Below are 23,970 nucleotides of genomic sequence, written 5' to 3' on the forward strand. Positions count from 1 at the left end.
AAATTTCCATGCATATGCACTGTCCACCGACTATGTCCCCACCAAAACACTTTTTTGTCCCTTACCCTCCATCTCCTCTGCCAAAATGCATCACCTCAGCCATCTCTGCCCATTCTGCTGATTTATCTATATTCTAGTATATTTGTATCATTCTCATTATTTGCCACTCTTCCATTAAGCCAATTTTTTAAAATCCAATTGCCAGTCTATTCCAAAAGTCTCAATTTTGTTGACAAGCCTTTTATGTGGTACAAATCCATACAGGCCATACCTACCACATTCCCTTCGTAAACCTTTTCTGTTACTTCCTGAAAACTTAGATTAGTCAAGCACAAACTGCCTTTTGTAACTTGGTGTGGTTTCTCCGGGATTAACTCAAACATCTCAAAGTATCTGGTGATGTTTCCACTATCAATGAATTCTAAAACCTTAGCCACCACTGATGTTAGACTAACTGGCCTCAAGGTGCCAGTACCGTGCTTGCACCTTTATTATTCAAAGGTGTGATCTTTGCCACGAACCAACCGTCTGGCATAACCTCTTATCTAGGGAAGCTTGAATAATTAAGTCAGATTATTCCCTTCTGCACTTACTTCAGTAACCTGGAATGCAAGTCATCTGGACCAGGTGTTTTTATCTACGCAAAGCAGATCCAGCTTTTCCAGTACCCTTTCCCTTTCAAATTGTACCATACACTTTACCTCTACCATCTCCAGATATATTGTTATTTTGTCAGATTCTTTTTCCTTAGTAAACACCAAAACAAATAATTTAAAACATATTATGACCATGCCCTGTTCTCCAAACAAATATTGCATTCTTTACGCCTAATAGGATCCACTTCACCTTTTACTAGCTGTTGGTTGAAGATTTTTAAATTCCCTTTTATACTGTCTACCATTCTATTTTCATACTCTGTCTTTACCAGTCCTATTTTCCTCTTCAGTTCCTCTCTCAACCCAGTATTTGAGTTGAATGGCCGAGACAGAGTGGATGTTGGGAAGATGTTTCCATTGGTAGGAGAGATGAGGACATGAGGGCACAGTCTTTGAGTAAAGGGAAGACCTTTTAGAACAGAGATAAGGAGAAACTTCTTCATCTAGAGAGTGGTGAATCTATGGAATTCACTGCCACAGAAGGCTGTGGAGGCCAGGTCATTGAGTATATTTAAGACAGAGATAGATAGGTTGACTGTCAAGGGGACAAGGGTTACGGGGAGAAAGCAGTTACAGGATTGAAAAACTTATCAGCCATGACTGAATGGTGGAGCTGACTCGATGGGCTGAATGGCCTAATTTCTGCCCCCATATCTTAAAGTCTTGACCCGATTCTTAGCTGAATAATTCACCTGACAGGCATCATACACCTTCCTTTTTTATTGGTTTGGTTCCCTTATCTTTTGCCCTTGTTGGATTGTACTTAGCTTATAACTGAAGCATTTCCTCCCTTTCCTGGCTAGATCCTCCTTATCACATTGAAATCAGTCTTCCAATATAGAAGCCTTGCATTACATTGTTCCTTATTAATTTAATCTAAATATTATGATACATGATCACTTTTGCTCAAATATTCCCACACAGACTTCTTTCAATTGGTCAAACTAATTTCACAGCAGGAAAACCAGCAACTGTTGCTTTCTACAGAGAACATTCTGGTCATGGAAGTTGACCTGAACAGATTTCAGAAGTTATTGCTGTTCTTTACCCTTTACTGATCCAAATGGAGAGGCAGGAGTAGTAGTATCTTCTTGCACCTGCTCCTGACCACTTTATTAGGTGGACAAACATTCTGCCTGCTATCCAGCACCAACAGTGGACAATAAGCTTATGCATGTTGGCAAGACTCCTAAGCCTCCCAGATTTCAACAGCCTCCTATTTGCTGCACAGGATCACATTTGGTGAGGTACTTTACACTTGTACCTTAACAAAACATATCTGCTTCAGCAGGGTTAACGGTAGAGGGCAATAAAGCTGCTCAACCCTTTTTTATTACGTTAATAATAATTCAAAATACACAATATATTTTTGTAAATCTATATTTACAAATGAATATTAGATAGCTAAAGGTTAATCAACTCATCCAATTTATTTCAAACCGAAGTCCCTTGGGCTGTATTCCAGATATACTTAAAAACAATTTCCATTCTGTTCCACTTCACAGAATCTGCTTCTTCTTCCATAAACATGTTCTGATAACTTTTGACACAGAATAAATCCTGCACTGTTTCAATGCAACGTGATCTCAACGGCACACTACAGTATGTGAATGCTGCATTTTGGAATATCTGCTCCTGTTTGCCCTAGCAAGGCTCTTTCATACATCATAGCAATACTTTTTGCAAAGGAATTACAGGGTTTTAACAAACCATGTCTGGAGTACTATGCACATTTTTGCTCTCATACTTAAGTCATGATATACTTCCATTGGAGCTGGTACTGTAAATATTCACTAGATTGGTCCCTGGCATGAGAGGGTTGATCTATAATGAGAGTTTGAGCAAATTAGTCCTATTTTGTTTGGTGTTTTTCAGAATGGGACGCGAGCTTGTTAAAATATAGAAGATTCTAAAGGAGCTTGACATGGTAGACACTGAAAGGCTAGTTCTCCCCAGCTGAAGAATCTAGAACATGATAGCATAGTTTCAGGGTAAGGCATCAGTCATTTAGGGCTAAGACGAGAGCAAATTACTTCTCTCAAAAGATTGAGCAATTTTAGACTTCTCTACCAAAGCAGTGTGAATGCTCCTTGTTGATGTGAACTATAGATAAGATTAAGATTAACAGATTTTTGGTCTCTCACAATCAAGGGATATTGGAAAGGAATGGGAAAATGAAGTTGTAGCCAACAATCATAACAAATAGGAGGCCTAACGGACCAGGAATGCGATGGCCTTATGGTATTATTGCTGGACTGTTAATCCAGAGACTAGGAAATGTTCTGGGGACTCAGGTTTGAATCCTGCCATAGCAAATGCTAGAATTTGATTTCAATAAAAATATGGAAGTAAGAGTCTAATAATGGGGAGAAAACAGAGTTAACGTTTCAGGTCCGGTGACCCTTCCTCAGAACTGAGGAAGGTTCTGAGGAAGGGTCACCAGACCCAAAACGTTAACTCTGTTTTCTCCTCCACAGGTGCTGCCAGACATGCTGAGCTTTTCAGCAACTTTGTCTTTGTTCCTGATTTACAGCATCCGCAGTTCTTTTGGTTTGTAGTCTAATGACCATGAATCCATTGTCAATGCTGGTTCACTCATGTCTTTTAGGAAAGGAAGCTGCCCTGGTCTGGCGTGGCCTAAATGTGATTCCAGACCCACAGCAATGTGGTTGACCAGTAAATACTGGGTTAGCCAGCAGCACCCTCACATCCTTTAAATGAATGAGAAAAGGGTCTACTTTTACTCCTTCCCCTTCTGATAGTCAATCATGTGCACCTTTCGTCAGCACTCATGCCAGGTTAGAAAATTCAGCACATTCAGAAACTTTTAATATCTGTATTACTTGAATTAAAGCATATTATCCAATTAAGCATGCAGAGTTTTGGCACTGCTCTCTGCATATGATTTTTGTGGTACCTAATTTGGATGGGCCTGACCCCTTCAAAGGTAAACAATATCTCATGACTTCATTAAAATAAAAAGAGACATCTAATTAAAAACCATGCATTCAAAAAAAAAGAATTTCACTTGTTAAATATATCATTTGAAAATGTTTTGAAGATGACAGCTCCACATTTTAATTGCATATTATTAGGTTTTTATGTTAGCTTCATGAATGTCAAAAATGCGTTTCCTACAAACTAATTTATAGCTCGGTATTCAAGCAACAAATTTCCAACTTTTAAGGTAAATGTACTTTTCTGTCGCAATTGTTGTTTTCTTTAAGTGCTATAAAAATGGATATTTGCTCGAATTCATCAATGTCCTGGACTGGAAAAGGCAAGGTTCATAACCTGTGTCCTACCTTCCTCTCCATCTTGACCAAGGTCCATCTGCACTCCCTGCTGTTGATAGTAGTTATCATAGAAACTGGGATCAGAAGGGGCAGGAGGCATCATTCCCGGATCTCCTTGCATGAATGGTGCTATTGGAGGGCCTGATCCTACTGGTGGTCCTGGATTCATTCCAGGGCCCAATGACATCTCCTCTGGGCCACAGCCTGGCATAGGTCCAGGGACTGGGCCAGGCATGGGACCTGGTCCCATACCTGAAGCAGGTCCTGGACCCATGGGAGGTCCTGGTGGCCCAGGAGGTCCTGGAGGCCCTGGGAATCCAGGGGGCGGTGGTGGGAACCGTGGCCTATGTGGAAAAAGAACACAAAATAAGTTTTATTCCAAAACGTATGCTTAGCTTTTGATTGCAATTGCAATTGTTTTACAACATTATCCTTTGAGAACAATTGTATTCTTTTTGCATTAAATGAAACGTTACAGCGACTGAGTTCTGAAAAAGGTCAGTCACTGGACTTAAAATGTTAACTTTGCTTTTTCTCTGCCTGTGTTGCAAGACCTGTTGAGTTTGCCCAGGAATTTGTTTTTGCTTACTATACCAACTCTGCCTTAATTTCAAATCCTAATTGGATTCTGAGAAAACAAGGTGTAGGGCTGGATGAACACAACAGGTCAAGCAGCAACAGAGGAGCAGAAAGGCTGGGTTTCAGACCTAGGCCCTATTCCTCTCTGCTGAGGGTGGATGACCTTCAGGAGAATCGCACCACCTCTCTTGAATGACATGAGTCTATGTGTCTATGGTCATCTAGGACTATGGTAGCTTTCAAATACCATATATACTTAAGTAATGGTTGATCTCATCCAGGATTATGTGTGCATATTTTTGTGTGTTATGTGCACCTTAAGTTCATGGATGTAAACAACAAGTTCACAGTGGACCAAAATGTGGTAAAGTCACATTGTAAAGCTCTATACAAAATATTTGCATTTGGAGCAACTGTAAACATTAGTTTTTAAGTATAAACAGATACAATGGTCAACCAACAAAGTTAGTACAATACATACTCATAAGTGGTGAGCTTCTAAGACTAGATTTTTAGTCAAAAATAAGGGGGTCAACTTTTACATGAGAAACTGACAGTCCATTCTGGTGATTTTTACTGAGTTATTTTGTGATTTCATCTTCCAACTTTCCCCTGCTGTGTATTTTATTCTGTGGCTTCTGTCAAAGTTGAGATTCCTCCAGTATGCAATGTCCTCCAATACTCTGAATTCTCGAGCTTTTTAAACATTTTCAATTTATGCAGAATATTTTTAATATATTTATATATATATACATACTTATTTTGTTCTGTGTTTATAGCTGATGAACAATTATTGCCTGCTTTGCAAATTCAACAACAAAGTTTGAACACACCTGTGCATCTACCATTCCTTCTTGGTACCATGTTCTTATTACAGGGTGAGACATGAAAAACTGAACTTTTGATGTTGGGGCACACTATGAATCTATTGAGTAGATTGGCATCAGGGCACATGTGACATCAATGGCCAGTGGACAGCAAGTAAATAGAGCTAAATGTTGTGGGTCAACCTATACATGAAGTATTTGAAAGATTAATGATTTTTTTTGTCTAAAAGTGAGGATTCATTTTTAGATGAGCTATCAACCATTACTCAAGTATATATGCTACGTGAAAGCTGCCATAATCCCAGAAGACCATAGCCTGCTGTCTCATTAGAGACACATAACGGGTGGCAAATTTAACCTGAGGGTCATCATGCCTCAGGCAAAGGAGAGGCTGAGAAAGCTAGACGTTCCTGGTGACCTTAGCTGGTTCAAGAATCGAACTGCACTGTTGATGTTACTCTGCACTGGAAACCAACCATCTAGGAAAGTTAAATAGACTTGTGTCAAAGTTTAAGAATATGGCATAAAATATTTACCTCATTCCCATTTTATGTGCCAGGTGTGGAGTGGGTTGAACAACAATTTCAAAGAGTGAGGGGATCTTCTTTTGGCCTGGAAGACATGGTGGTCCAGGGGGTGGAGGGCCTGGGGGCGGAGGACCTATTGGTGGGGGACCAGGTGGTGGGGGACCAGGTGGCGGAGGTGGTCCCATCATGGGAGGCCGAGGAGCATTAGGCATGTTCGAAGGAGGTGGCATTGGAGGCCGAGGTGGTGTGGGTAACAATCCAACTCCAGGTGGCGGCTTAGGTAAGGGAGTGATTCCCTGTTTCTTCAGTTCTTCCACTTCCTTCTCATCCTCTGCCCCAGCTTCTGCTTCACTGGCTAGCATCTGATTGGAAAGAAGAAAAATTAATAATTTATTGAACAGTTCATAGAATTATTAATTGAGACAACACAGAGAATGGCCCATCATGTGTCCAGCGGAGATTCACACGGATGATCCCTGGAATGGTAGGCCTAACATAACGATGAATAGCTGAGGATGCTGGGATTGTGATCAGAGATAATGGGAACTGCAGATGCTGGAGAATCCAAGATAACAAAGTGTGGATGAACACAGCAGGCGAAGCCGCATCTCAGGAGCACAAAAGCTGACGTTTCGGGTCTAGACCCTTCATCAGAGAGGGGGATGGGGACAGGGTTCTGAAATAAATAGGGAGAGAGGGGGAGGCGGACCGAAGATGGATAGAGGAGAAGATAGGTGGAGAGGAGAGTATAGGTGGGGAGGGGACGTCAGTCCACGGAGGATGGATAGGTCAAGGAGGTGGGATGAGGTTAGTAGGTAGGAAATGGAGGGGCAGCTTGAGGTAGGATGAGGGGATAGGTGAGAGGAAGAACAGGTTAGGCAGGCGGGGACAAGCTGGGCTGGTTTTGGGATGCAGTGGGGGAATGGGGGATTTTAATCCTGGGATTGTATTCATTAGAGTTTAGAAGGTTGAGGGGAGATCTAATAGAAACTTACAAGATAATGCATGGTTTAGAAAGGGTGGATGCTGGCAAGTTGTTTCCGTTAGGCGGGGAGACTAGGACCCGTGGGCACAGCCTTAGAATTAGAAGGGGTCAATTTAGAACAGAAATGAGGAGACATTTCTTCAGCCAGAGAGTGGTGGGCTGGTGGAATTCATTGCCACGGAGCGCAGTGGAGGCCGGGACGTTAAATGTCTTCAAGGTAGAGATTGATAAATTCTTGAACTTGCAAGGAATTAAGGCTTACGGGGAGAGGGCGGGTAAGTGGAGTTGAAATGCCCATCAGCCATGATTAAATGGCAAAATGGACTCGATGGGCCGAATGGCCTTACTTCCACTCCTATGTCTTACGGACTTATGTCTGTGCTGGTTCTTTGGTAGAAATAATGAGTTAGTCCGATGTCCCTGCTCTTTCTTCATATCCCTGGAATTTTCCATTTATCAAATTAAATTTCCTTTGGAAGATTCCACCTCATTTTCAGGTAATGTATTTCAAATCATAACAAATTGATGTGTAAAGATGTTCATGTTGCATATAGTTCTTTCTGCGAAACATTTTCAATTGATGTCTTAATTATTAATCACTCTGCCTCTGAAAACAGTTTCTATTTATTTGCTCTATTAAAACAACTCATGATTTTGAACACCTTTATTAAATCCTGTCTTAATCTTCTCTGTTCATTCATAGTCTACACTAGTAAATCTCTTCTGTACAATCAACAAAGTCTTAACCCTCTTCATAAAGCGTGATGACCAGAAACAAACAATATCAGGGCAGCATGGTGGCTCAGTGGTTAGCACTGCAGTCTCACAGCGCCAGGGACCCGGGTTCAATTCCAGCCTCAGGTAACTGTCTGTGCTAGAGTTTGCACATTCTCCCCGTGTCTGCGTGGGTTTACTCCAGGTGCTCTGGTTTCCTCCTCCGGTCCACAGATGTGCAGGTTAGGTGGATTGGTCATGCTAAATTGCCCAGTGTTCAGGGGTGTGTGGGTTATAGGGGGATGGGTCTGGGTGGGATGGTCCAAGGGGCGGTATGGACTTGTTGGGCCAAAGGCCCTGTTTCCACACTGTAGGGAATCTAATCTAATCACAGCAGAGGCCGAATAAGCACTTTGAAAAGATTTAGCACAACTTCCCACTCTTCTTGTCTTTGCTTCTATTAATAAAGAATCCCATGCACTTTAATTACAGCCTTCTTTGCATGTTTTATGCCTTCAAAGATGGTGTACATACAGAGCAGGTGTATCTGTTTTTGACCTGCTATAAAGTTGTACCATTTGGTTCATATTGCCTTTCCTCATTCATTCTACTAGAATGCAGCACTTCACATTTCTCCACATCATTTTTACCAATGTATGTTCCCCTGTAATCTATTACAATTCTCCTATTATTCACTAAATTTCTGAATATCATTGCAAACTTTGCACCAGAGGCTCTGAATTTCACACCCTTACTTTCTTTCAGTTTGCATCCTATCTGGAGACATTCTATACGTTGCAGTTTTTTTTGTTCTATATATTGCAGTTTTTTTGCAAATCCATTCACGTTATGTGGCTTTGTTTGGTGGTTCATCCCTAATTGCCATTGAATTGAGTATAGGAGCAAAGAGGTCCTTCTGCAGCTGTACAGGGCCCTGGTGAGACCGCACCTGGATTATTGTGTGCATTTTTGGTCTCCAAATTTGAGGAAGGACATTCTTGCTATTGTGGGAGGGCAGCGGAGATTCACAAGGTTAATTCCCGGAATGGCGGGACTATCATTATGTTGAAAGAGAAGGATGAGAGGGGATCTGATTGAGACGTATAAGATTATTAAGGGATTGGACACTCTGGAGGCAGAAAGCATGTTTCTGCTGACGGGTGAGTCCAGAACCAGGACACAGTTTAAAAATAAGGGGTAGGCCATTTAGAACAGAGCTGAGGAAAAATTTCTTCACCCAGAGAGTGGTGGATACGTTGGATGCTCTGCCCCAAAAGGCAGTGGAGGCTAAGTCTCTGGATACTTTCAAGAAAGAGATGGATAGAGCTCTTACCGATAGTGGAATCAAGGGTTATGGGGATAAGGCAGGAACAGGATACTGATTGTGGATGATCAGCCATGATCATAATGAATGGTGGTGCTGGCTCGAAGGGCTGAATGGCCTACTCCTGCACCTATTGTCTATTGTCTATTGAATTAACAGGCTTGTTAGGCCATTTCAGATGGCAGTTGAGAGTCAGCTTTGTTGTTGCAGGTCTAGAGTTACATGTTGGCCAGAGTACGTAAGGACGACATATGTCCTTCCTGAAAGGACATTAGGTATATAAAGGACATGTATATTTACACATTAGATTAGCTTTTTTAATGCCATGGTGGAATCTGAACTCATGTCCCCAGAACCTGGGTCTCCGAATAACTATTTCAGTGGCATTACAACTACACTACAATTCTCTTTACATTCTCCACAATTTTATGATATCCAATGTACCGCCTACCACCTTCTGGCAACTGCATCTTCACTAATCCAGGTATCTGGAAATTACTCATTTCATACCTCAGCCATCCATTCTGCCTTCGCAAGATCACCTTTCTGCTCCATAAACAGGTCTACCCTTTCTTTGGTTACCTTTTTATTATTTAACTGTTCGCAAAGACTTGTAGACACTGTTCAACACTCCCAAGAGTGCAGCCAACACCAGGACTTTGCTAACAAATGGAAAGAACTAACTTATGCACAGTGGAAGACCATAATTTAATCTACGGATATGAACCTCTGGGGATTTGTAAAGTTCCATTTTATTGACTCCTGGTAATGAAGGTCAACTTCAGTGGCAGAACATGAATTAAATGAGGCTGCACAGCTGCAGTGCATGTCAGGAGAGCCACCTCAACAGACAAATTTTCCAGAATCTCCAGAATAAATGACTTCCTTTTTTGCTCTGCTCTGATAGCATGAAATTAAACTCTCAAACTGTGAATGTGTAAGAAAAGCAATAACACAATGTAAGAAGCTCCAAAATCACGGACTGGAATGGCTTTAATGCAACTTATTTTGAAGACAAGCAATTTCCCTGCATCGAGGTTGTAATTTAGGCTGCCAATGATTTGACAATTATATTCACTGAAATGAACAGTTCAAGTCTATCAGTTTCAGTGCTCCCAAAAGAACTGAAGGGAAATAATTACTGTAGTGATTCATGCTGTCAAATGCAGATTTGACATTCCCCTGGTTTAATCTACGACCTGTGATATGAGCTGATTTAGGCGGTCATAATGATTTCACAAATCAGCCAGGATTTCTGCGGTCCAAAATTATCCAGTAACCACCTGCTGAAAACTGCTCACATACAAATATTTGAGACAACAGGATTACATTCAAACATACCTCCTTCAGCCCAACGATAAAATAATCTGTAAACAAGTTCTGGAATCACAAATGAAATGACTAAAGCAAGGTGTCAAAAGGCTACCACCAACTAGATGCAACTATATCCTGCTGATAGTGACTGCTAACAAAAAGGCAGAAAACTGGGAAAGAAAATCTGTAATTTGCTTTACCTTGTCCAGCAGCTCCCTGGTTTCTTCAGTTAGATGTCTGTGGGAGAATTTACACTCATCACCTTGGTAACAATTTCCAGTTGTATGAAAGAACTTACAAGGGAATTCATGTGAGGCATATTAAGGACAATGACTTTCTTGAAAAGGCAACAGATTTTTTTAAGAATAGAAACTCAACAAAAATTTCATCAATTACTTTTGTATTTTTCAAACAGATCAATAAATAACTTACAAGTTAATGACCACTCAGAAGAATTGATTCTGTTAATTCCATAACTACAAAACTACTTTCTAAACTATAGGCAGTTAGGATTAACTTTATTCATATACTCATAAACACTTGCCAAGAGTAAACATTAAAAATTTCTAGATAAGTACAAATTAGGCAGAAAAAAATCTTAAGTTTATGAATATGTAGAAAGTTCTAAGGATCCTCAGGAACTTTCAGCCTTTATTGGATAGCTCAGAGGAGATGTGTTTTGTATGATGCTAAACCTGACCTCTATCAGATAACCAATCAGAAGTGACATCACAACTCACCACTCTGGAGTCAGATCAAGACTTTTGGATGTTATTACTGTAATGTGGCACTGAATTGAACAACCAACACCCAATGTGCGGAGCACCAAGGTTGGAAATAGCAGAAGAGAAGTAAATTGAGCAATACTGACAAGCAAACACCAAGCTTAAATATGTTAAAAGACCTCAGTAAGGAGGCAATTTGTTCAACAATTAAAAGGCTCGCGGAAGAAAACAGATAACAGCATACAGAAAAAGAAAGGAGACATTATCAATTTCATTCAATATACACCTGTACTTATTTACATAAGTAGATCTCTCATCACCCAAGTTGCAGCCAGGCTAATGATACACCAAGATTTTATAAAAGGTAATGTACCATGCAATGGAGTTTAAATTATTCTGCTGCCGTGGTGATAATACATCCTTATTTACATTTTGTAACAGAGACAAATTGTTGTCTATACAGCATGATTATTTCTTATTCTACTGTACACTGGCTTGTCCAGTCATTTGACAGGAGGAAGCTTGCACATTGGCTGTTCTGAGAGGGTGGCATATGACATGGTTCAACAGGTGAGAAACACTGTCAGAGGTTATATAAGATTACAAAGAGATCTTGAACAATTGGGTCAATGATCTGAACAGCTGCAGATGGAGTTTAATTTGGATAATGGGAAGGTAAAGCATTTTGGTAGAACAAAGAAAGACAAGGCTTATACAATTAAAAGTTGGGCTTTGTGCAGCACTGAAAAACAGACACGCAAGGGTTCAGGTGCATAATTCTTTTAAGTTTGCATCACATATAGTTAGGGTGGTTAAGAAGGCATTTAGCACACTTCCCTTCATTGCTCAGACCTCTGAGTACGGGAATTGGAGTGTTATGCTGAGGTTGTATGGGACATTGATGTGGCCTCTTCTGGAGTATTGTGTCCAGTTCTGGTCTCCCTGCTATAGAAAGGATATTACTCAGCTGGAGAAAGTTCAGAAGAAACTTACTAGGATGTTGCTGGGAATGGAAGGTTTGAGTTATAAGGAGAGGCTGAATAGTCTGTTACTTTCTTCCCTGGAGGGTACCTTACAGAGATTTATAATTAGTGAGAGTACAGATAAGGAGAATGGCAGATGTCTGTTCCGTGGGGTGGGAGATTTCAAGACTAGGGGGGCATATTTTTAAGGTGAGAGGAAAAAGATTTAAAAATGACACACGGGGCAATATTTTTTTACACAGAGTGGTTTGTGTATGAAATGACCTTCCAGACGAAGTGGTGGACGCAGGTACAGTTACAATGTTTAAAAGGCATTTAGATAAGTACACGCATAAGAAATGTTTGGAGGGATATGGGCCAAGTGTAGGGAGGTGGGACTTGTTTAGTTTGGAATGATGGTCAGCACGGATAGGTTGGATCAAAGGGTCTGTAGCTGCGCTGTGTGACTCTTTGAATCTAAGTTGGGGTAATCTTGGGTTAATGCAATCATTTAAGCTGGCTCATAGAATATCAGCCATGGCAGAATGGTATGGAATTGAGATTATGGTTAGTTTTGAAAAGTACAGAATTGGTGAAATACAGACCACTTTTCATGCTTCGAAAAGACAACTGCTGCTTCCATATAATAATGTAAAAAGTGGCACTCTTCAGCAACAGTCGATTCTGGAGTTAGCCAAATGATTACAGGGCTGTCAGATGAAGCTTGGAGGGTTGTGTTAGAACAAGTCAGAAAGAATCACAAATTTAGTCTAATCTTAATAAACATAACTACGATGAGTCTGAAGAGTGACTGAATGCTGAAATAAAAATGTTTACAGGAATGAAGGGCTATACTTGAAGGAAATACATGAAATTCATTTAAGACTACATACAAAACGAAAGTTTAGACTAAACTTTATTATTTAAAAAAGTGAAGCTTTTTAAAAAATAATTATTTTTGTGTACATTCTCTACTTACCATAACTATTTACAGAGAAATTCACCAAAAATCCTCAGACAGCACCTTCCAAACCCATGGCCACTTCTATCTAGAAGGACAAGGGCAGCAGATATATGGGAAGACCATCACCTCCAAGTTCCTCTCCAAGTCACTCACCATCCTGAAATATATCGCCATTGTTGCTGGGTCAAAATACTGGAATTCCCTCTCTAATAGCATTATGGGTCAACCTACAGCAGGAGGACTGCAGCGATTCAAAAAGGCAGCTCACCACCACCTTCTCAAGGGCTATCGGGGATGGGCAAGAAATGCTAGCTGGGCAGCGACGCCCACATCCCACAAATGAATAATAAAAAAAAGTTTATGCAAGCGCTTAAACCCCGTAAAGTTGCAATATTTTTTTAAAAAGAATTGCTTTCCTGTACAATTGTAGTAGTCACTCTGCATAGGAACTATTAATTGCCATTAACCAGGTTTTAGAAAATTAAGGTGAAGGTGTGGTGGTGAAATTAAAACGTGCATGTGCAAAGTTTCACTCCTAGAAAGTGAATTTGGAACATGCTGGTAGCACAGTCGGGATTGCACACTCTGTCAAAACATTATTGGTAAAACGAGATTATCAACAGTGCCAGGAATCAAACGTTCCATCAAAGAACTTAATATTGCACTGAAATTACAGATTTTAAACTACAAACCTTCATCTTGACAGTATAAGATTAGGTCTTGCATCAACATGGTTTACACTCCTCTTAGCAGAACTGAGCTGCGGTGTACCATCAATTTAGCCCCACCACAAAGTCAGAATACAGAAGGATATTGTGCATGTACAAACAATTTTCTGCTTTCGCACAGAATCCATTGTAGTAAAATCTGCAGAGCTCCCGCTTTCTCGGTGGGCCGAGATCATGGCTGAAATTGCACTGGTCTCCCTGTAAAAATGAGAGCAGTATTATTTCTTCATCATACTCGTTTGAACATATTTATGCAAAACAAAATATGGCAAATAATTTTTAAAATAAACACATTGGTAATTGAGGTCAGGTTTAAAAGTTACAGAATCTTGTCAAGCAACAAGGATTATTCATTGGTATATACTTTGAAGTCTTCAGTCATGCAGACAGTGCATAGTTGCAAATAAATCATATTAAAAGACAAGATGAAGTATGGCTTTGCACAACATGCATATTGGTGAAAAAATAGAAAGCTAAACAAATGTTGCTCAGTCATTATGGATGAGCATGAACAATTTCAATCACAAGTGACAACCTGGGGATGGTATGGTAACTGGAGGACATAGTCACATTTGCCAAATCATACTTTACAGACAATGTGAGGCTGTCACTCAACTAACCAAGAGACAAATCTCCCAATTTTAGCACGAATCTCCAACATGCTAGCTAGAAGGACTTGCAGAATTGAGGGCTCTGGGTTTATTGTTCTTATTTCCAGTACTTTGATCAATGCTAGGTGGTCAGTCCGACTTCATTCCTTTTAGACATCACAGCAGTTTCATCCAACTCAATAGCTTGCTAGGCTATTTCAGAAGGCACTTAAGAGTCAACCACATTCCTGTGCTTTGAATTCAAGTGTAGGCCTGATGAGGTAAAGACAGCAGATTTTCCTTCCCGAAGCAACTTTAGTGAACCAGCTTCTCCGTTTCTTTCTCTGTTGCTGCCATATCTGTTCTTATGATGCCAGCTTCCACAAGGGGACCTTGAGGTTGGTTGGCTCGCCGAGCTGGTGTTTTGTTTTGCACACGTTTCGTTATCATTCTGGCTAACTTCCTCAGTGAAGCCTCTGATAAAGTGTCGGTGTGTTTTCCCACCTGGTTTTAAACTCTGGGGTCCGTTGAGATGGTTTGCCTCATTTTCGGGGGACCTCAGAAATGTCTATCTCTTTCCTTAACCAAGGACTTGCCACTACCATGGTCAACAGGGTCACTAGTTGTGCCTGACTCGTTTCCCAAACATCTGCCCTCACCCGTTCTCTTACCTCCCCCAACAATGACCGGATGTCCTTGGTCCTCACTTACCATACCAACAGCTTCCTCATCCAAAGGATCATAAACCATTTTTCCATCACCTTCAGCGGTATGCCACCACAGACATATATTTCCCTCCCCTCCCCTCCCCTCCCCTCCAAGATGAGTCCCCTACAGGACACCCTGGTCAACTCCTGCCCCACTCCCAACACAGCACATTTCTATGCAATCACAAACGGTGCAACACTTGCCCATTTGCTTCCTCCCTCCTCACTATCCAAGGTCCCAGTCGCACCTTCCAGATTAAATAGTGACTTACCTGAACTTCACTCAGTCTGTATTTACTGTTCAAATGCAGTCTCCTCTACACTAGGGAGACAGAACACAGACTGGGTGCAAAGCACCTATGTTCTGTCCATAAAAATGACCCAAGCTTTCAGCACACCACCATGTTCCCAAGCCAACATTTCTGTCTCAGGCCTGCTGCAATGCTGCAGCAAGGCTCAACACAAACTTTAAAAGCAACACCTCATGTGTTGCTTGGAGACCTGAGAGCCTTCAGGATTCATTCCCAAGTCTACAATATTACAAAACAACCACCTTCTTCTATGTCCATTACCTATTTCCCACATCCTAGGCCTTGTCATAACATGGGTTGCATTCAATACTGCCAACACATTTGCACCTAAACATATCCCTTATTATTGCCTAGTTAGCTTCTCTTCTTCCATGTCTCATTAACAACAATCTTTGTGCTTGCCTAACTTACTTTCTCTGTCCTGTGAGCTCAGTCTCCACCTATCCACTCACTTTTACTTTCGTCATCAACATAAATATAACCATTTCCTGCTTATTATCAGTTCTGAAGAAGGGTCACTGGACTCAAAATGTTCATACTTTTTCCTCTTTACAGATATTGCTGGACCTGCTAAATTGACAATGGTCCACGTTATTGAATTCAACTTTTAACTCCATACACAACTGAATTTATATTTATCCAGTTCACTAACACCTTCCACCCCAACCTTAAGCTTACCTGGACCATCTCTGACACCTCTCTCTCCTTCCTGGACACCTCTGTCTCCATCTCTGGCATCCACCTGGAAACCGACATCCATTTTAAACCTACCGACTCCATCAACTACCTAGAATATTCCTCCCCTTACCCACCTTCCTGTAAAAATGCAATCCCCTATTCCCAATTCCTTCTCCTCCACCGCATCTGCTCCCGAGATGAGGCATTCCACTCCCGAACATCCCAGATGTCCTCTTTTTTCAAGAACCGCAACTTCCCCTCCACAGTGATCAAAAATGCCCTCGACCATGTCTCCTGCATTTCCCGCAACTCATCCCTCACACCCGCTATTCACAATAATCAAAACAGAATCCTCACGTACCACCCGACCAACCTTCAAATCCAACGCATCATCCACCAATATTTCCGCTATCTGCAATCCGATCCTACTACCAAAGACATTTTTCCCTCCCCACCCTTATGTGCTTTCCGGAGGGACCACTCTCTTTATGACTCCCTTGACCGCTCCACACTCCCGTCCAGCCCCACCACCCCCGGCACTTTTCTCTGCAACCGAAGCAAGTGCTACACCTGTCCCTATACCTCCCCCCTCACCCCAATCCCAGGCCCTAGGAAGACTTTTCACGTCAAACAGATGTTCTCCTGCACATCTGTCAATGTAATATACTGTATTCATTGTGGCCTCCTCTACATCGGGGAAACCAAACGGAGGCTTGGGGACCCCTTTGCGGAACACCTACGCTCTGTTCACAACAAACAACTACACCTCCCAGTCGTGAACCATTTCAATTCCCCCCCCTCACTCCTCGGACGACATGTCCTTCCTGGGCCTCCTGCATTGCCACAATGACGCCACCCGAAAGATGCAGGAACAGCATCTCATATTTCGCTTGGGAACTCTGCAGCCTGCAAAGTTATCAATGTGTATTTCACAAGCTTCAAAATCTCCCCTTCCCCAACCACATGCCAAAACCAGCCCAGCTTGTCCCTGCCTCCCTAACCGTTCTTCCCACCTCAAGCCCCACCCCCATCCCCTACCCACTAACCTCATCCCACATCCCCCCCGCCGGCCTGTCCGTCCTCCCTGGGCTGACCTAGTCCCTCTAACTCCTCACCTACACTGGCTCTAACCCCACCTCTTTGACCTGTCTTCTCCTCTCACCCTATCTTCTCCTTTATCCATCTTCTATCCACCTCCCCCTGTTTCCCTATTTATTTCAGAATCCCCTTCCCCTCCCCCATTTCTGAAGAAGGGTCCTGACCCGAAATGTCAAGCTTTCCTGCTCCTCTGATGCTGCTTGGCCTGCTGTGTTCGTTCAGCTTCACACCGTGTTATCTCTGAATTTATATTCCACCAGCTGCCTTGGTAGGATATGAACCCATGATCCCAGATCATCAGCCAAGGGTACTAATCCAGTGAAGTTACCACTATGCCAAGGCTTCCTCCAGCATGACTGTTAAGAAGACTGTCCTAGTCTTATCCCCCATCTGAGATGCATTGTAGGGATTCGCAGGTTGGCACTTAACCTGTGTAGCCACTTTATGCACAAAACCTCTGTGACAATCAAGTCTTACAACTGGACATGAACAAGGGTCATTCTGGCTCAAAAGGAGGGAGGGAGGGATGCTACCCACTGCACATCTCTTATAAGGTTTTAAAGAACCACAAGGGTTTTCATGGCAAACAATGATAATTTAATGGTCACAATCACAGAGCTGTACAACATGGAAACAGACCCTTCAGTCCAACTCGTCCATGCTGACCTGAAATCCTCAGGTAATCTAGTCCCATTTGCCAGCATTTGGCCCATATCCCTGTAAACCCTTCCTATTCCAAGTCAAAATGCAAACAACTTAAAATGAAGGGTAAAATCAAGTAAAATCACCAATACAGTGGTGTTTTACTTTAGCCATGGTTCTAGAATTACACTGAATTTGAAACAAATAGATGCAACTACTTACATAACATACTAATATCTGTATGCAAATTTTAAATTCTTTTAAAATATTAACTTTGGGCAGAAAATATGGTTAACAAACTGGATTTCATTTCTAGTCTGCGTTGAATGACTGACCCATTGTTTATGGATAGAAGTTTATGTTATAATTCATACCTGCATCTCTAACATAGAGGGGGATATTCAGATAGCATTTCTATTCTGAATCACTGCTGCCGGCCCAGCTAAAGCATCTGGTGTGTGAATGCACATGAACAGCTTGATTACTGTGAATTTGGTTAATACAATATAGTTTCATATTCTGTTTCTGGTTCATGTTAAAATAACTGAACTAACTCAGCTATGAATATAGTTACAGGAGCTGTAATTCTTAAATGTATATCCTCACCTTTGAGCATCTGCCCTCTACAAAGAACTTGCAGAGTACTTTCCCCTTCTTCTCTCCACACGGCTGATGTCCAAGATCATGTACATTTCTTCTATGCATCGCTTCACCAAAATCCTAGCAAAACATAAAGGTTCAGGAGGATAGTGAGGGATTTCATCATGTTCAACACAATCAATTGTTACGTTAAAAAGAAATATGTGTAAATCTGAGAAGCAACAAGGGTTGGTGTACAACTGAATTAGAAAACAGAAGTATAACTGACATCAAAAACCTCAAAAACCTAAGAAACACGGTTTTATGTCATTATTCATTATTACCAAATGAAGATATAGCTTGACGTGCACTCCCATTACAAATTAATATCTTATACTCCCATACACTTCATTACCTGGAGAACATACCAAGCTGCATTTTGTCACATACAGCGTGGAAACAGGACCTTCAGTCTGAACTGTCCGCACCAAACAGACATCCCAATCTGACGTCGTCCCATTTGCCACATTTTGGCTCATTTCCCTCTAAACGCTTCCTATTTATATACCCATCCAGATGCTTTTTAAATGTTGTACTTATACCTGCCTCCATCACTTTCACTTGCAACTCATTCCATACAGACAACATCCTCTGCACGAAAAGGTTACCCTTCAGGTCCTTTTCAGTCCTTCCCTTCTCACCTTAAAACCTATGCCCTCTAGTTTTGGACTCCCCAGCTCTAGGAAAAAGACCTTGGCTACTCACCCTATCCATGCCCCTCATGATTTTATAAATCTTAATAGGGCCATCCCTCGGCGTCCAATGCTCCAGGGGAAAAAGTCCCAGCCTATTCAGCCTCTCTCTACAACTCAAGCCCTCCAGTGCTAGAAACATCTTTGTTGTTTTCTGTACCCACTCAAGTTTAGCAACATATTTCCTACAGACGGGCAGCCAGGATTGAATGCAGTATTCTAAAAGAGGCCTTTCCAATATCCTGACATCCCTACTCCTATCCTCAATATTCTGACCAATGAAGGCAAGAGTGCCGATTGTCTTCTTCACCACCCTGTCTACCTGCAAGTCCACTTTCATGGGGCTATGTACCTGCATCCCTAAGTCTCTTTGTTCAGCAATGCTGCCCAGAGCCCTACCACTAACCATACAAGTATGCCCTAATTTGCATAACCAAAATGTGACACCTTACATTTATCTAAATTAAACTCCATCTTCCACTCCTCAGCCCAATGGCTCATCTGATCAAGGCGCCACTGTACTCTGAGGTAATCTTCTTCGCTGTCCACCTATTTTGGTGTAATCTGCAAACTTACCCACCATACCTCCTATATTCACATCCAAATCATTTACACAAATGACGAAAAGCAATGTACTCAGCATTGTTCCTTATGGCACATTGCTGGTCACAGGCATCCCATCTGAAAAGCAACCCTCTACCATCACCCTGTTTCCTACCTTCAAGCCAACTCTGTATCCAATTAGACAGCTCCCCCAGGGATCCGATGTGACCTAGCTTTACTAACCAGCTTACCGTGCGGAACCTTGTCCAACATTTTGCTGAAGTCTAAATAAGATAACAGATCTACTGCTCTGCCTATTGTTCCTTGGCTTTTCCTTATAGCTTACTTAAACAACAGCACCACATTAGACAACCTCCAGTCTTTCAGCACCTCACTTGCCGTTGTCAATGATACAAATATCTCAGCAAGGAGCCCAGCAATCTCTTCCCTAGCTTCCTACAAAGTTCTGGAAAACACCTGATTAGGTCCAAGGGATTTATCCACATTTATGCATTTTAAGAGATCCAGCACCTCCTCTTCAATAAAATGAATTCTTTTCAAGACATCACTATTTATTTCCCCAAGTTCTTGAGCTTCCATGTCCTTCACCATAGTAATTACTGACACAAAATATCTCCTGTTGTTCCATACATAAACTGCCACATTGATCTTTAAGGGCCCCTATTTTCACCCTAGTTACCTTCTTGCCCTTAATATAATTACAGAATCTCTCCTAACCCTATCTGCCAAAGCTATCTCATGCACCTTTTTGCCCTCCTGATTTCTCTCTTAAGTATACTCCTACTGCCCTTATACACCTCTAGGGATTCACTTGATCCCAGCTGTCTACACCTCATATGTCTCTCTTTCTTCTTCTTGACCAAAGCTTCAATTTCTCTAGTAACCCAGTATTCCCTACTCCTACCAGCCTTGCCTTTCAGACTAACAGGAACATACTATCTCTGAACTCATTATCTCATTTTTAAAGGCCTTCCGATTCTCAACTGTCCCTTTACCTGTGAATAGCCTCCCCCAATCAACTTTTGAAAGTTCCTGTCTAATACCATCAAAATTGACTTTACTCTAGTTTTGATCAGTTCTATCCTTTTCCATAACTATTTTACAACCAATAGAATTTTGATCACCTGTCCCAAAGTGCTCCCCCACTGACAAATCAGTCACTTGCTCTGCCTTATTTCCGCAGAGGGTCAGGTTTTGATCCTTCTCCAGTAGGTACATCCACAAATTTTAAAAAAAGTTTTCATGTGCAATCTTAACAAATTCCTCTCCATCCAAGCCCTTAACACTGTGACAGACCCAGCCTATGTTTCGCAAGTTAAAATCCCCTACCATTACAACCCTATTATTCTGACAGATATCTGAGATCTCCTTATATATTTGCTTCCCAATTTCCCACTGGCTATTTCAGGGAATCCCAAGAAGATGATTGTTCCTTTCTTGTTTCTCAGTTCCATCCAAATAACTTCACTGGACAATCTCCCAGGAATATTTTCCTTAAGTACAGCCATACTGTTATCCCTAACCAAAAACACCACTCCCCTCCTCCCTTGCCTCCCTTTTTATACTTCCCATACTAACTATATCCTGGAATATTAAGCTGTCAGTCCTGTCCATCCCTGAGTCATGTTTCTATAATGGATGTGATATTCCCAGTCTCATGTTTTCAACCATGCCTCAGTTTATCTGCCTTACCTGTCAAACCTTTTTCATTGAAATAAATACAGCTTAATTTACAGTTTTACCTTGTTCTCTGCCAAGCTCTTGTCAGCCTTCACTATTTGACTTTCTCCCCGATCTACTCTACCAGACTCAGCCTTTCTCATTATCACTTTGCTTCTCAGCACCTGTGTAGGTATTGCTCAGCAACTGATAAAGAATCCAAATCTTGGCTACCCAAAACAGAAGGTAACAAAAATGTGCGAGGAAAGAGTGAATGGAAAATGTCAGAGCTTCTCATCCAGCATGTTGTCAGAAACAAGTGAAGAGAAAAATTACTCAAAATGGAAGAGTTTCTGGTTGATTTAAGAAATTACTGCAAACAACAAGTCACACTAAGGGACATGAAGAATGTGTAAGGGTTATGCTTAATTGATAGCCTGAAATTATTCCACCTAGCAAAGAGATTAAAGTGGTAGGCCCAAAACAATTCGAGGATTTCTGCCCCATTCACACTGCCAAAAACTTTCAGCAGAATAGATTAAAGTGGTGGGCTCTATTGAAAAATTTCAGTTCCCACTCCACTCCCTGCAAATTTCAATGGAATTGGGCAAGTTTTGAAGGTGAAGCTACTTATACCAGCTCAAAGTTATCACAAACCATAGGAGAAGTCCTGGTTTGGAAGCAAGAACCATTTGATAGGTAAGAAAAGAAAGGTGTAAACAACTTTACATTTCATAATGAAATGGTGTATAAGCCATCAACATTTTAAATACAGTGGTTAATGATAGGGCTTTATTCTGAAGAGAGAAATTATTATAAAATCACCCAGCACGGTGAAAATGATAAGTCTTCAAGTGATTAAAATCCATGATCCACAGGATAATGTGCTCTTCTACACTGTACAATGTCGAAATTCAGATCTGATTGTGTCAGTTGTTCTTTGTGCTTTAAACAGACATGCAGCTACAACAGCTCAGAGGGAAGTATTGAAGTCCTGTGAAATCTAAGACAACAAATTAACATTGCCCACTATACTCCTGGACAAGAAAGTCAATACATGGCCAATTCCAATACATCTGTTCCTTTATACCTACTCAGATAGTGGAATCTCAGGGTGATCCGTTTGCCATTTTTCATTCTCTCTTGCTGAAAAATGGCTAATTAGATTTGGTCTTCTCAATGGATTACACTTCGTGAGATATAACTGTCAATCCATGAGAAATCTGCATTGGGATTTGGTACACGCCACTGGGAAAGCAATGAGATCCAGTACTCAAGGCATGGAGCATTATGACCTCAAATCAATCAGTGTGCCAATATTGTAAGTTATAGAACTGTCATATGCAGCTTAGTATATTTGCTTCATACCAGAAGAGTTATTACTCTTATCCAAGTTGTTAATGAAATCAACGTTAAAAAAAGTCAGATCTCACAAGTGGAAGTAAGTTGATATTAGAAACAACGTGTAAACACGTGAGCCTAATTTTTAGCTGCTCATTATTGGCACAGGACAAGTTCCAACTACCTAAATGTGCAAGTGTGCATTAGTAATACAATCAAAGTTGAAAAACACTGCCATTACAGATCATTGCTATCTGGTTATAAGAGGCAGCAGAACATAACACACAAAGATCTTTTTACAATATTTACAAGATTTCTTTTTTGTTTCTTGAATACTTTTTATATGACTTAGCAACATGTACATTTACACTGCTCTTTAGGGGTAACAGCACATCAAGTAATAATCAATTCTCAGAAAAGGAATTTCAGATTTTACTCTTACCTGCATATCTTCATCATAAAGATCATCGTCACATTCACCCATGGGATCCATCATGTGTCCAGGTGGTCCGTGTCCTGGCCCAGGTCCATGGCCAGGGGATCCATATGATGGCCCTGGTCCAGGTCCATGCCCAGGGGATCCATACGCCGGACCAGGCCCATGTCCTGGTGGTCCAAGACCAGAACCAGGTCCATGTCCAGGACCTGGACTGTGACCAGGAGGCGGTCCATGGCCTGGACCGGGGCCATGGCATGGAGGAGGGCCATGACCAGGCCCAGGGCCATGGCATGGAGGGGGCCCATGTCCTGGTCCTGATCCTTGCGCATGACCTGGGGGACCATGTCCCTGGGGACCATGCACAGGCCCAGGCCCATGTCCTGGAGGTCCATGTTCTGATGATCCATGTCCTGGCCCCGACGCATGTCCTTGTGGTCCATGTACTTGGCCATGTGTTCCTCCTCTGCCTCCTCTTCCACCCCGTCCCCTAGCTCTTCCTCGGCCGCCTCTGCCTCGAATACCGCGTCCTCTACCACCACCTCGACCAGGACCTGCAGAAAGCAGAAACAATAGAATTTCAGTGAAAATAAAGTTAGGGTAGAACATAAAAGAACACAACACACTGAAAACAAACTGGAATAATAATAGACAAATTATTAAATGAGTAATGATGTCTGCAATGAAATGCAAAATAAAGTCTTGCAAAGTTGTATCATATTGGATTCGAAACATCAATTGTTTCTCTGTCTGAAGATGCTGCCAAAGCTGTTGGGTTTCTGCACACTTTTTGTTTTCATTGCATCATAATACTGTTATTATCAGTAATGATTACTCCAATGAAGGGCACGCTTGCCTTCATTGCTCAGACCTCTCAGTATAGGAGGTGGGATATTTTGTTGAGACTATACAGGATGTTAGTAGAGTACTGTGTATAGTTCTGGTCTCTCGTTTCTAGGGTTGGGGTATTATTAAGCTGGAGAGACTTCAGAAGAAATTTACCAGGGTATCA

General features: G+C 41.5%; 1 protein-coding gene across 1 annotated transcript in view; it reads right to left on the reverse strand.

The window, feature by feature from the left end:
• The window catches only part of zc3h4 (zinc finger CCCH-type containing 4), a 75,436-nt gene that overhangs the window by 16,345 nt on the left and 35,121 nt on the right, over positions 1 to 23,970 (reverse strand). Inside the window, exons 5-10 of the mRNA XM_059641041.1 lie at positions 22,965 to 23,512; positions 18,234 to 18,347; positions 13,686 to 13,799; positions 10,423 to 10,530; positions 5,895 to 6,247; positions 3,962 to 4,296 (exon numbers count right to left, since the gene is read on the reverse strand). Of these exons, the coding sequence (XP_059497024.1) occupies positions 3,962 to 4,296; positions 5,895 to 6,247; positions 10,423 to 10,530; positions 13,686 to 13,799; positions 18,234 to 18,347; positions 22,965 to 23,512 (1,572 nt within the window). The remainder of the gene's footprint in view (positions 1 to 3,961; positions 4,297 to 5,894; positions 6,248 to 10,422; positions 10,531 to 13,685; positions 13,800 to 18,233; positions 18,348 to 22,964; positions 23,513 to 23,970) is intronic.

This window comes from Stegostoma tigrinum, chromosome 39 (genome assembly GCF_030684315.1).
Source record: "Stegostoma tigrinum isolate sSteTig4 chromosome 39, sSteTig4.hap1, whole genome shotgun sequence".
NCBI classification, from domain to species: Eukaryota; Metazoa; Chordata; class Chondrichthyes; order Orectolobiformes; family Stegostomatidae; genus Stegostoma; species Stegostoma tigrinum.